This window comes from Labrus mixtus, chromosome 14 (assembly GCF_963584025.1).
Source record: "Labrus mixtus chromosome 14, fLabMix1.1, whole genome shotgun sequence".
NCBI classification, from domain to species: domain Eukaryota; kingdom Metazoa; phylum Chordata; class Actinopteri; order Labriformes; family Labridae; genus Labrus; species Labrus mixtus.
Genome location: NC_083625.1, coordinates 22756375 through 22770918, shown reverse-complemented (window position 1 = coordinate 22770918; position 14544 = coordinate 22756375). Strand labels below are relative to the sequence as shown.

Sequence of the window (14544 nt, the reverse complement as noted above, 5' to 3'; positions counted from 1 at the left end):
GCTGCTTTGTAACTTTTCTCACATTTCCAGGTCCTCAAAGATGCTGAATGAAAACCACAGACGCACAGCATGGACTAGTGGTGAGTTTAGAAGAACCTGAAGTGTTATGCTGATTAGTTCTTTCCTCCTCTTTATTCAGAGGGAGACAAAGTTCTTGCAATACTCATCATAAGATTGCAAAACAAGATTTTAAACCTGGAATATTACATTTGCTGAAATTGAAAAGCCGATAATTTTTCATCACGTTGAAGAGTAAATTCAGCACTAGTCTTCCCCGTTTGAGTAGTGGGTTGCTCATTACACAAATGCATGATCCTTACAAGGTATACCTCGTTGTAAAGGTGACTAATCAGGCTTTCCAACGATATAATAATACAACACCCATTAGTTTTATTAAATGAGCGAAATAAGTGACCAAAATAACGTTTGCAAACTTTTTTTGAGGAGTTTATATTGTAAACTCCTTCCAGCACTGAAGCCTAAATCTACCCGTCATTTGTCCACCAGGTGGGGCTGTTGCACCACGAGAGACACATAGTGTAGTATCTGCAACAAGACCAGCTCTATCAGGAAATCAAATCAAGAGACATTTGCATAATTTCACAGTAAGAGATGTCTCTGTTTCACAATGTTCCCCGGTAAAGGACGAGAACAGTTCCTCTTTAGTAGGAATCAACAGTCATCTCCTTCCTGCAAGTTAGTGTTGAAACTTGTCAGTGAAATGTCATTTCACTGCAGTTGAACTCATTTTAATGAAAGCCTGCACCTGACTAGCAGAGACGGCTTTCCTCCCACTTTGAATGGTGCAGCTCCTTTATCTGGAAACATTGTCTTTTTTTTTATTCGTCCTAAATCCTGACAACACAGAGTTCAGACCAGGAGGCAGCGCTGCAGTATTACACGCTCCTCTGCGCCTCCTTTAGAGCAGTTTACATCATCAGCAACTATATCTCTATTAGTAAATGATCGGATATCAGATTATTTGATCTATTTACTTTATTTAACTCGCCCCTTTCAGACTGCTTTTTTTTTGCAAAAGTCTACAGTCTGTAAATGTACTATGGGAGGTAGAGCCTTCAGTTATCAGGCCTGCTCGTGGTACCTACAGTCTCTAAATGTACTATGGGAGGTAGAGCCTTCAGTTATCAGGCCTGCTCGTGGTACCTACAGTCTCTAAATGTACTATGGGAGGTAGAGCCTTCCACTATCAGGCCCCTCTTCTTTGGAATCATCTACCAGTCAAGGCCTGGGAGGCAGACACCCTCTGTACTTTTAAGAATAGACTTAAAACATTCCTTTTTGATAATCTTAGGCTCAGGCTTGGACCAGCTCCCAGTTATTCGGCTATAGGCTTAGACTGCTGGGGGACCTTGCTCCAGAGCTGCTGAGCTCCCTGGTCTCGTAGGTCCCTCTGGATTGTTGGTGTGTTTTTACCCGCAGCCTTACATCTACAATCATTAATATAAATATTAAAGTGACTCTATCCCACTTTCTAAGCTCGACACAGCAGATGGCTGTTCATCATGAGTCTGGTTCTGATCCAGGTTTCTGCCTCTCAAAGGAAGTGTTTCCTCTCCACTGTGACTTTGCTCAATGTTGCTTCGTGCTCATGATGGATTAATGTTTGGTCTTTGTAGAAAATATAACAAAGAGTAAGATCTAGAGCTGCTCTTTTGTAAAGAATCTGCAGATAACATTTGTTAGAAATTGGAGCTATACAAATAAAGATTGATTGATTTTCAGACTTCATCGTCGTCGTGCAGCTTCATGCTCTTTTATCGTTGCTGACAGAAGATTTGAAGAAGAGCAGCATCAGCTGATTCATGTTTTTAGGATGAAGATGTGCCATCCTCCCTCACTGTCCTCACTCAGCAGGATCAATAATTCAGCGGGAGTGTGTTCAGGTTTCTGTCCAGCTCAAACTTTTCTGAGGAGAAACTTGAAGATGTTTTAGAGGGTTTTTTTTGCAAAGCTTTGCACTGACTTGACGAGTTTTGAAGAGAGGGTGAAGTGGCCTGGAAAATAAAAACCTTTTGGAAGGTTTTTAAGGTGTCCTCTTAAGATTCAGGCTCGCAGGTAAAGCTGCACGCGTGTCTGAGTGTGTGTGTGTGTGTGTGTGAATCTATCCCTTCTCTCTGTGTCACACTCTGTGTCAGGTAGTTTAAAACCACAGAACTTCATATCAAATCTAGTGGAGAGCCCCAGATAACATTATGAGAAAAAACTAACAGCTCAGTACTGATTGTGAAAAAACAGACGTGCAGTTTATTTTTGGGACAGTGGATAGAGTCAGAAATCAGGGCGAGAGAGAGAGAGGAGTGACCTGCAGGAAAGGAGCCACAGGTCAGATTTAAACACGGGCCGCGCAATGGGAGGATCATAGCCTCCATTAGCACGTGCACTAACCACTAGGATTCCGGCGCCCCTTATCTGAGATCTTCACTCCAGTATCTGCACCTCAATAAAACTTTACAAGTCCTTTTTTTTTTACATCAGTATTTCTATTGTGTGCAACTTTCCTGCTCTAAATTTATGATTCTTTGTTTAAAACCTGATGCACTAATACAGAACTCCAGCTTCATTCACACCATGACACATTAAACCATAAATGATGATTATCCAATAAACAAAAAGATATATCGCTGACAGGAGGCGACCTGCATCACGAGGACTTTTATCTGAAATACGTTCACTGTGTTCTGCTGTATTTCATAAAACGTGTTTGAATGAGACATCCGGTTCATTGTTTCAGGACTCCAGTGATCCACAATCTAAGATCTCTCAACAAAGTACATGAATACACGTTTCATGCACGGGGGCGGCTGTGACTCAGTGGTAGAGTCGGTCATCTCTCAACTGGAAGGTCGAGGGTTCAATCCCCAGCTCCTGCAGCTACATGTCTGATTTGTCCTTGGGCTTAACCCCAAGTTGCTCCCGCTGCTTCGTCTGCAGCATGTGAATGTGCATGAATGGATGAGTTAATACTGATGGACTCTTTACCCAGCAGCCTCTACCATCAGTGTGTATGTGTCGGTGTGACCTGCAGCTTTGAGTTGTCAGAAAACTAGAAAAGAAATATACAAGCGAAAGCTCATTTTACACAAAGGAGATGTGATGTAAAAGCAAGGCCGTGATACCTTAACGTTTTTCTTGTTGTAGTTAGAAATTGAAGGTCAGGCTTTAAGACACAGAGACAATAACATGAACTCCTTTAAAAAAAAAGAAAAAAAGAAGTGATTTAGAGAACCTGCAGCAGAAATTATGAGTCATTGTGAGCGGGCATCTTCACTAAGACTTCATACAAGCCATTATTGTGTGCAGAAATGGGCCTTTTAAAGATCTGGTGCCCTCGGCCATAATGTTATTGATTAATTCTTATTTATTATATATAATTATTGATTCTGCCTGAATTTTTGGATGAATATGTCTCTATCACCATGTGAAAAAAACCCCGATGTTTCACACAATGTAATTTGTCTTCATCACCCTATTCATATTGTCAAACATGTAGTCATGGATATCCTGTAGGTGAGGTGAAAAAAATGAAAACGCTTACAGCACCTGGTATTCCCAGGCGGTCTCCCATCCAAGTACTAACCAGGCCAACCTTGGCTTGGTCCTGGTCCTGACTCGGTCTGGATCCTTAAATGTCTTGGTCTTGACTCAGTCTTGACCCCTAAATGTCTTGGTCTTGTTTCAGTCTCGCCCTGCTTTGGTCCTGGTCTTGGTCTTGACTCAGTCTCGACCCCTAAATGTCCTGGTCTTGTCTCGGTCTCGCCCTGCCTTGTTCCTGGTCTTGACTCAGTCTCAACCCCTAAATGTCTTGGTCTTGTCTCGGTCTAAGAGCACTCTGGTCTCAGTTAGTGCGGTCTTGACTACAACACTACTCTGAAGGTTTTTACCCAAGACTTAAGACTAAACCCTGAGACTGTTTGAACTTTATAAATGGCCTCCTTAAAGCTTCTCTGAGGTGTCTGCTGAAATGGAGAACTGCGGATTTTCACTCTGCCTGAGCCGATGTAGTGAGAACAGTTTTATTTCATTTTAAACCAAACAAACGTGTTCATGTTTTTAAAGCAGCTCGGACAGAACTGAATTCACTGAATGGGTTAATTTAGTAATCTGAATACTTCCTCCTCCACTGATAATATATGTGACCCAATAATAAAGCTTTTACAAAGAGCTCCATTTGATCAAAAGGGAAAGAAAACATGGAGTCTTTGTTTCCAGAAGTGACTGTATCATGTTTGTACTGTCAGTGTCTTATCTTGAATCTATTCAATCAGGGGCTGCTTTTGTCGACTTATCGTTTTGTAATGATAATTGTGCACACATCGATTTTCAGTTAACCCTCCTCCACCTTTAGTTACCTGTGGAGCACCTAGCTGCCCGCATGAATGATTAACCCCCCTGTGGTTCCTCCACTTTTCTCTGTGAATGTGTTTTGGCTCCTGCACCAGCCCAAACTCCCCCCCCCCCCACATTATCAGTGCAGAGCGCTATTAGAGGCGATGCCCGAAGGGGGAGGGGCCACTCTTTCTTTCCTGTCGGATGCTGATAGATAAGTATGAGACCCCCTGCAAGAATGCGATCACATTGGAAAAAAACAAGTCACCGTGTCGTTCCCTCCGCCGAGTCGAACACTCTCCAGAATGCAGCAGCTCATCGTGCCCGCTCTGCTGGCATCACTGTGGACCCTGTGCGCGGGAGCCGGAGGTGAGTGACATCTCAGTCATTAAGAAATATCTGGAGGATTTTATTCTGACATATCAGGTCCTAATTATAGTCCAGAGAAATGTTCGGTCTGTCACCTGAACTATGAGGGGTTAATCATCTAATTTCTGTATTCATTAGTATCTTTTATTCCTCTCCTCCATGTGTCTTAAAGCCTCTCTGTGATTACAAGTCGTGAGGTTTTTAAACATCAAATCATTTATTTATAAGATCAATAATATCTGTCGGTTTTATTCTCGATTACTCTAAAAAATGAAGGCGTCAGGAATATTTTTTTAGAGCCTTTCAGGTGATTTTTTTTAACACTTTTCTCCAACAGTACAACTATTTTATTTATCATAAAGTTAGAAGTTATCGGAATCCTGTAATTCAAAGGAAATAAATCAAAAGAAAATATCCTGCAGGCAAAAAAAAACACAAGTGCCGCAGTTCACCAAAGAGAGGCTCCACTCTCACCAAAACCAAAACAGGCTGCGTGACGCTCTCTCTCCGCGCGCGCGCACACACACACACACACACACACACCGGTCCCTCTCTCAGTTATGTGGCCCCGTACATTCCTCCATCTGTCCGACGACTTCTTCTACAACTCTTCACCGCTGAGCTCCCTGCTCAACGAGAGGATCCAAAGATACTGGATCGGTTGAGCCGGAGTCCACACTCTCTCTCTTTCTCTCTCGTGCACCTGCTCAGATCCACGCTGAGCCAATGACAGACGTTTGCGTCCTTGTTGCCGCAGAGAGAGCGAGAGAGGGAGAGAGAGTGAAGCGTCGAGCTGCGCGCTCACTGACTCAATGAGGTGTTAATTCCGCAGAAAAAGCCGCGAATTTAGACACCAAGACTCGATGGATCAAATTATCAGTAATTAATGACTGACCTCCCATAGCCTGTCTGTCTGTCTGTCTGTCTGTCTGTCCGAACATTTAGGAGTCGTTGCGTAACGAGTGCGTAAATACGGAGGAAAATCTTGCGAATCCCAAAACTTAAATCAAGCCTGTCGGTGGAATGTGATCAGATTTGACACCGTGCGAGAAACACAGAAGTCCATTTAAATCATTTAAGAGAATAAAACTGTCTTGTGAATACTAAGTGATCGCGTAAATGTTCCAAAGTGTCGTGCCAAGAACTCCATGCACCGCGCTGACCTGTCTCGGTGGCAGATCTGTGATTACTAAGTATCTGAAGTTTATATTTGTATTTAAACGTGAAGTGTCTGTATTGTTCTGCAGACTCTGTGAAGACGCTTCTTCTTTTTTTACTGGTCTGCGTAAGTATGAGCTGAGAACAGAATCTGACTCTGAAGTGTCTGTAGAGGAACTTTGAGGCTGGATGGTAAAGTCTGCAGCGTGGAAAATGTGTCTCCATCATTTTGCATTCTCCTGTGAGTGCACGCGTTTCTCGGCTTAACAGGATTTTACGAACTGTTTTAATCGTCCCCTTAGATTCCCTCTTTGACTCATTGTATGTTAGATCATCGAGGGGGGTTTAGTGATTATTTCTTCTTCTGTCTTTTAGCCATTTAAAGCAGAAGTCTTGGAGTAAATAAAACCAAAAAATATATAATTTTGAGTTCTTTAGGTCGTCTGCAAAAGTCCGTTTTTTCTCCCTGATTTATAATTGATGCACCATCAGAAAAATATCGCAGATTGTTCCAGTCCTCTTTTTTTTTTTAATCCCTAAAGGCCCGGTTTGGCACATGAAAGGGGGGGGGGGGGGTAGAAGAGGACTGGCTCCCCGTTTCTTTTGAACCGTGTTTGTGTGTGGACGCAGCGTCTGCAGCTCCGCACAGTTTATGTCTGGCTCTACCAAAGACACAATGGCATGAAAAGATCCGCCACATGATGTTTCTTTCTGCTCGACGTGCACTCGTGCACAGCCCTTTGTTTTTTTCTTCTTCACAGTTTCCTCCGTGTTTTTTTATTCTACCCTCTTGGCAGAGCTCTGACTTGGATCATTGCAGCTCATTCATACTGTTCATTTTGCCCTGCGCCGCACAAAAGATCAAAGGCGAGCGCTGATTGGCTGCGAGTTGTGCGGACAGAAATCTGATTGGCTGAAAGGAACACAAGGCACCACGCGGGCTTTAAAAATAGATATTTAGAGCTTTTAGATCATTTACTTCGTTAGCAACAAAACACGTAAAAAAAACATTCTATCACTAGTTCTGAACTGAACATTTTACTTTATTTTAAAAATGATTTTAGTCGCATTTCCTTTAAAGTAAAAATCTGAAACAGGCTGAAAATGTCGAGTAACGTTTTATGTTGAGTAATAACGACACATAAAATAAACATTTCTGTTCCTAGAACTATGTCAGTAAAGTATAATTAGATCTACAACCATGCATCAAAACAAAAAGGTGAATTATTAAATAAAGCCCGTACTGAGTTGGGAAAAGGGCGTTCAGGTACGCTGCTCCCTCTTGGAATCGGTTGTAAAATAATCTAAAATCAAAATCTTTGGAAGCTGGTCTCCCTAGATCAGGGGTGGGCAACTGGCGGCCCCCATCAACCTTAAATGTGGCTCTCAGGTTATTTTTTTACACATCAATTAATTGGAAACATGAAGAAAACATGATGAAATCTGCCATGAAATCATGAAAACCAGAAATATGTCCATAATAATATCTGATCACTGTTACATGTTGAGTTAATTTGAGACATAATCAACTGTAATCGTTTAATTTGGCCCTCTGGCAGTGAGAATTAAATGAATGTGGCCCTTGCTGTGACCAAAGTTGCCCATCCCTGCCCTAGATGTTTTTAAAGGACTTCTTAATGACCTGGAGGCAGAAATATCTGGCTGTAGATGTTTTAACTCACTCATATTGCCTCTTCTTTGTTCGCCTTGTTGATGATTGTTGAATGTTTTGATGAATGTTTCTTATATTTTGTGATTCCTTTTTTTATGTTCATTGTTGAAACTCAGTAAATTGTGCTGCTGCCTGTCTCGACCAGGATGCGCTTCTAAAAGAGATTCTTCATCTCAATGAGACTTTACCTGGTTTAATAAAAAATAAATATAAATGTCTCAGCTCTGAGATGTGTCAGGAATAAAGTTTAAAATCGACGTAATGGATAAAACAAGAAACCTGAATCTATATTTATAAGCATAAATGAATTAACCTAATTAAAAAAACTCACTAAGAGCTTGAATATGAGAAAACCTTATTTAGCATATTTTTTGTATATGACAGCATATTTGTCATGTCTTTTAAGAAACGTGATGTTTGGAACGAGGCTGACAGGCTCGATGGTCGCAGTTATCAGAAGTCATTTGAACATCTTGTCTTTGTGAGACTCCCACAGCTGCATGTCCTGAATGTTGCTTTGATAAGCCTGATTTTAGCTCATGCAGCCTTCGATGCAGATTAATGACACATCACACAGCTCCCCCCAACCGCCCCCACCCTGTCAGATCATACAGCCTGTAGTGTAAAAGTGAGTCAAAGTTTGGAATTAATCATAATCCTTTAATGCCCAGTGTGCACCCAGGCTGCAGGCAGGGAGAGTTAACGGTAAATAGTAAATGGACTTGAGCTTGTTTAGTTCTTTTCTAGTTTTCTGACGACTCAAAGCTGCAGGTCACACCTCCACATTCACACCCTGATGGCAGAGGCTGCTGGGTAAAGAGTCCATCAGTATTAACTCATCCATTCACACGCTGCAGACGAAGCAGCGAGAGCCACTTGGGGTTAAGTGTCTTCCCCAAGGACACATCGGACATGTAGCTGCAGGAGCTGGAGATCGAACCCCCGACATTCCAGTTGAGAGACGACCAACTCTACCAACTGAGCAGAAGAGTGTTGTGGGAAGTGTTTTCCCTCTGCAGTCGTCACGCTGCGCTGCACACAAACCCTGCAAAGATCCTGCAAATTATGAGATACATGTGCATCCTCTTCTAGTTTCTCCGACCTCTTTAGTGAATCAGGGTACGTGTGAGAATCTGGACACTTTCCCCCCAAATAAGTTGCCCCCCCTGCTTGGTTTATTTTCAGTCCCCATTATCGTGCAGGAGCAGCAGGAAAAGGCTCACCAACATGGCAAAGAAACCAAGCAGTGACTTCCTTTACAAACACCGGGAGAAACCCTTTTTTTTTCTCAATGGCATGTGTGTTTTCCATAAATATTTGATTTGTGAGATAGCTGCAGATATTTGTCTCTGAGCACGGGGTGGAAACATGCAAACCAATTGTGAAATATTAATAAACCCTCAGACAAACATGTGAGAATGGAAGCTGGCTGATGCTAAAGATTGGCTCTGTGTTTGTTCTGATAGCACGGAAAGATAAAGCACAAACGCAAACTTCTGTTTTTGGTGAGTAGGAAGACAGTTCCTGTGTGTCCGGAATAACAGCTGCTTTAAACTAATAAGAGAACAATTCACTGTTTGCAATGAGGAAAATAAATAAACTGTCAATAACGGGACGCTTTTTAAATACACATGGAACCACGCTGCACAGTTTTCAGAGTTTATGTTTAAAAAGAAACATTCAGGCAGAGGCTTCATGGTGTGAAGTTTGAGTGTGTGTTTTGTGTTTTTACACTACTTCCTGTTGACGAGAGAAACCTTTAAAAATGAATTTCCTGTGTTTCAGATTGGTGCTATCAGTCCCAGTTCAGCTGTGATCATCAGTGCAATGGTGAGCATAAAAATGTGACTTGTTTTATGATGGCGTTGAATCTTTCTTGATATGCTCTCGTCAACAAAGGCGTTTAATTAAATCATTTAAAGTGCAATAATACACAATCACTACAGCTGAGGTCAAGAGCTCTGAACATGTAACATTTAGAGCAGTGGTTCTTGACTGGTCGAGCCTCAGAACCCTCCAACGACTCCTTCATTAAAGATCACGACCCAAAATTCTGATATTTTTTTAATCAGTCAGATTTAATTAAAGATAAATTGGGCAGTTTGGACCTCGGGCTGTACGAAGCGTGATAGAACAAAGAAACTGAATGAAACAAGCGTGTGAAAAAATAGCACTTCATAGACTTTTTTGGCACACTGAAAACCTACTTTTGTGTCCTGACCCACCAGTTGAGAACCAGTGATTTAGAGAACAAACACATGTAAAAGAGGAGAATAAAATAATTAAGATTATAGATTCTATGTTTAAAGACTTGATGTCTGATTGTGTCAGAAACGAGCAGCCCTGATATGCCACTATCGGCTGCCGTGAGAAACTTGTTTCGAGCCCCGAAAGGAATCGTCTAAATGCCATGACCTGTTCTAAAACAAAATCTAATTTATCAAAGCGATAGCTGAGCAGAAAGCGTTCAGTGAAAGTTGCATCACAGGAGTTATTTTTCTTGTTTAAGCCCCAGAAAAGTGGGACCACGCGAATAGCAACTGCGGAGGAAGAAACCAGTCACCCATCAATGTCGTCACCAGAAAGACTCTGAAAGACGAGCGACTGAAGGACTTTAAGTTCGAAAACTACCAGCAGATCTTCAGAGGCACGATCAAGAACAACGGACACTCTGGTGAGCATATTTAAGAATGCACAGACAAAACTCACCAACTCAATGAAACTGCTTTATGAACTCTTAATCCTCTGTTTTTGTTCAACAACAGTTCAAGTTGGAGTTCCTCACGTGAGCACCGTCTCAGGCGGAGGTCTGCCCACCACCTACAAGGCGGTGCAGTTCCACCTGCACTGGGGCAAAAATGGAGGACCTGGCTCTGAGCACACCATCGATGGGGAGCAGTATCCCATGGAGGTAGATTCATTTTAATCTTAGTCTTTAACAGATGACAGTTTATAAAGAGTAACGGGTCACATGAAGACAGCTGGATGAATGTCATTCACATGTATGACCTTAAACTGAGAAAGATTATGTTAAAACTTTGGGTCAAAACATCTGAAACCTCTCCTGCGTGGTGTCGGTCTTTAGACGTGTTCACACATGCACTCATGAAAAGTTCTAGAGGATATCAGGAGGACTGCCCCTTGAATCCTCCTGACCTGGTTGTTTACCCATGCACCTCACAGGGGGAGACTATCCCTGTCAGACAGGAGGGGGTCTCCTGAGGTAAGATGTGACGTAAAAAGAACGACGTGAAACTGGAGGACGAAGCAGCAGAGTTCAGAGGGGGGATCACTTCGTCTCCCCATAACGCCTACACAACATTCAGTAAATATCACGCCTTGAAACAACAGTCTGAATAGGGCTTTACTAGATCCTGTTAAAGGAGCTCGAGCCCGCCTTTATAGTCCTCCTGTCTTCCCTTCATTGTTTATCAAACAGTGTGTCTCTGTAGTTTTAACAGAAATCACCCCAAAAGGAGATGAGTACCCCTGTTTTTTCTGACACACCTGAAAGTATTTACAGCGTCTACTCAACATAAGCGTCACAGTCTGAGCTCAGAGACAAAGGAAACTGTCACACAATGAGTCTTGTTGGCGTCTTTTAACAGCTTGTTGAAACAAAGGCACAGAGCAATAGAGAATATCAGGATCATGATACGTGACAAAGGGGACAAACTAATATCCAAGATATCTTCCTCTTTTGTCCGAGCAGAAAGTCAAACATTGCAGCCGTGACCTGATAAAGTTGAGACATTTCTGTTGGTCTGATTCAATATGAGATTGTACAATCACTGCAAAAAGTAAAGACTGTTAGTAAGTTGTGACATCAGTAAACTTTTTCTCCACAGCTGCACATTGTCCACATGAAGCACCAGTACACTGACCTGACCACGGCGCTATCAGACCCCGAGGGAGTCGCAGTGCTTGGGTTTTTCTACGAGGTAACAACATAAACCAATAAAGTCATGAATCTGCTGTCACAGATCAGACCTGGAGTTGGTATGACACCGCAGTGCTGACTGGTGTATTTATTCTATTTCCAGGCATCAAACAGTGGAAACAGGAAGTATGACCCGATCGTCAACGCTCTGAAAAGCATCAAAGACACGGGTGAGCGCTGAAGTCCACTCAAACATAATCAAACACTGCAGCCCTGCTTGTGTTACTTAACCTTCATTTTTGATTTTCAGACGGCAACACGTCTCTACTTCCCATCTCTCTGGCTCAAATAATCCCACCCGAGCAGAATCTGACCTCCTTTTACCGCTACAAGGGCTCTCTGACCACCCCGGGGTGCACCGAGGCCGTGATCTGGACTCTGTTTGAGAATCCCATCCCCCTGAGCATGGATCAGGTCAGGACATTTTAAGGACATACCACTGCTTGTTGTTTTGTTTTGATGCCTTCTCTTACTTTTGGTTTCAGAACGTGGCCCTGAAACCAAAAGTCTTTTAGATCCTGAACGTAAAGGTCACATCTGAAGTTTCTTGTTTGTCTGGAGAGAATAAAAGCGCTGCGAGTGCATCTTGCAGATGTCAACAGACTTTATGATAAAGTTACTATGTGATTGGCTGGTTCCAAAGAGCGCTGGTGACGTCGTCCTTCTGAAAAGTTAAAAGATTTTCAATTCCACTTGCTCAGAGCGGCTGCACAAAGAAGGCAGAGCGCTCGGAGAAAGGACCCTGGGTGCTGCCTGCTGCTGCAAACGCTCACTCCTCATTGGGAACACTTGAAAAACAAAGCTAAACTCCAGTTGGACACGGGGCCTCACACCGAAATGTGTTTGGTTGATTCATCATGATGATACGAACGTGGCCTTTGAATCCAATGTTGCTATGCCTGAATTTGAACGTTTGAGACCGTGCACTAACATTTGTGTTCCTCCTCTGTTCCACCAGCTGCGGGCGTTCTCCGAGCTCAAGTTCAAAGATGGGAAATCGATGGTGGGGACCTTCAGACCCGTGCAGCCGCTGAACGGCAGGCAGGTGTACCGGTCCGGCGGCGCAGCCATCCTCGCCAGCTCCACCCTCCTCATGGTCGCCATCGCCTCTGTCTTGGGTCTGTCCGAACCCAACTAGAGCGAGGCATCCCATGATGCACTGCGACATCCATGAACACAATAAGCTCTGAATCATTTCTAAAGTGAACTCCTGTTTGTAAAGTCTCCATCGCATGGTCGCTAAGATGACGGACCACGTCGTAGTGCAGAAATCACTCACCTGGTCTTCCTCCCTCACAACACCAATGACAAAGGCATTCTGGGAATGCTTTATGAAAGGTGCTGTCAGGGTTCGATCAGCGTTCATGCATGCATAGTAAAGCAGTAGACCTTTTTTCAGCGTTATGAATGTGCCATAAAGAAGGTTACATAGCACTAAAAGTCATATCTTAATTCAAACTCCACGTCCAATCCCTGAGTCGTACCTAAACAGCATCATCCTGCAAACACAAGCACACAAACACGCCCGCGTACCCTTTAGACGTCACCCGCCTCTTCCAATGTCAGGTAAATTTAGTCTCCGCTAATGTCTCTGATAGTTTGCGCTCTGAGTGCCGACGTTAGCCCCCTGACCCGGCACGTGACGCGTGGCTCTCAGTGGGGCATGTGAACAACACGGAGCTATTTATAGCAGGACTGAGTCACAAAACAAGCTCCATTTCAAAGCCAGCGGTCAAAGGAGTCAGCAGTTTGGCTTTTCTGTCCCGGTCCAGGAGAACAGAGCGCAGCCGTCAGGGGGGGAACCTGCACAGCCACTCAGTCAGCAGTTGGTGGGGCAGGAGGGAGGGCGGTTAGGGGGTGAGGGGTTTTGCATTTCTCTCTGGGAACAACTGCTGCTGGTCTTAGAGCAGCGCTGTCTGTTTGCTTCTACAATCAGAGGCCACTGACACCTGAGCCGAGGATGAGGAGGCAGAGATGCTAGCGCTCACAGTGACAAAGCATTTTGGCGGCCTGATGTCAGACGGAGGAGGGATCTGATAGACTGTATAAAGAAGTGAATGTAGCCACTATGACGTCACACATTCATTTAAGAACCCGCTCTGAGCCTTATGGCCGTCGCCATGTTGTTTTCAGAAGCATCCACATTTGGACACAAAGGGCGGATAACCATTGTTACGGCTTGATAATCCCAGGTAGCCTCAACCAAACAAACAAAGCATACCATGCTTTATCGTTTAGCTCAGTGATTCCCAAAGTGGGGCGCGTGACCCCAACGGTCCCCCCAGAGCTTAAAACAATGCACCCGGTCTGTCACTGATAGCAAAGCATGGAACATTTTGTGAAAGGACTTCCATGTAACTGCCAATCTCCACATAGTCCATACGTGCCACGGTTCGTCAGCACAGCGCACCCGTTCTCTCCCGCTCTAGTCAATGATTGTGTTTCCACATCACGCCCGCGGTCTTTCTCTGGAGCGTGCCAGCAGCACAACTACACTCTGCTCTGTTTCAAATACGCACCAAGTCTTTTTGCAACGCGCCACCCTGCAAGCACGTGTCAAGCAGGACAGAGTAGATCGACCCGGACAGGAAGTCAGACAACGCACAGAGAGTCTAGTCAATTTCAAAATAAAACAAAATCAACGGACTCCTGATCGTGTTTTTCATCACTTTATCAACATGGCGCCGAATGAAAAACAAAGACAAAGCAACATGTTGCTTGCACGCTTTTCTTTTTATTCCCGTGTGATCTTGAAGTTCTCCTGTGATGTGTGTACAGCTGATCATGGCTTAGCTTACGCTCCAGAAACAGACCGAGTCGGGCAGGGTGCACGTTGGCAGACGGAGCAAAACCGTGGCGCTGACGAAACGCAGCGCAAGTACTATGTGGAAATTGCGGGTCAGGCTGACAATGAATCTACATCTCCTCACGTTTGCAGTATCACTTTTAATTGCTTCCTCTTTTAAATCCTCTAATGAAAATATTCATCTGCCAAAGGGGGATCCAGGAGAAAAAGTTCAAGATATTTAATAACGTGCTGTTTTAAAATCGAGTGAAT

General features: G+C 43.6%; 1 protein-coding gene across 1 annotated transcript; it reads left to right on the top strand.

Annotated features, from left to right (window-relative positions):
- Window positions 1–4561: 4561 nt before the first annotated feature.
- ca4a (carbonic anhydrase IV a) lies at window positions 4562–13354 on the top strand. Its single transcript, XM_061055861.1, has 8 exons — window positions 4562–4716; window positions 9332–9376; window positions 10056–10220; window positions 10312–10457; window positions 11395–11487; window positions 11590–11656; window positions 11737–11900; window positions 12445–13354. Exons 1-8 carry the CDS (start codon window positions 4653–4655, stop codon window positions 12622–12624), a joined length of 924 nt encoding a protein of 307 aa, XP_060911844.1. The 5' UTR covers window positions 4562–4652; the 3' UTR covers window positions 12625–13354.
- Window positions 13355–14544: the final 1190 nt, after the last annotated feature.

Coding starts and splice junctions, on each gene's coding strand:
- ca4a (XM_061055861.1), top strand. CDS start 4,653: ATGCAGCAGCTCATCGTGCCCGCTCTGCTGGCATCACTGTGGACCCTG. Junction 10,221..10,311: donor CAAGAACAACGGACACTCTG/GTGAGCATATTT, acceptor GTTCAACAACAG/TTCAAGTTGGAGTTCCTCAC. Junction 10,458..11,394: donor GGGAGCAGTATCCCATGGAG/GTAGATTCATTT, acceptor TTTTCTCCACAG/CTGCACATTGTCCACATGAA.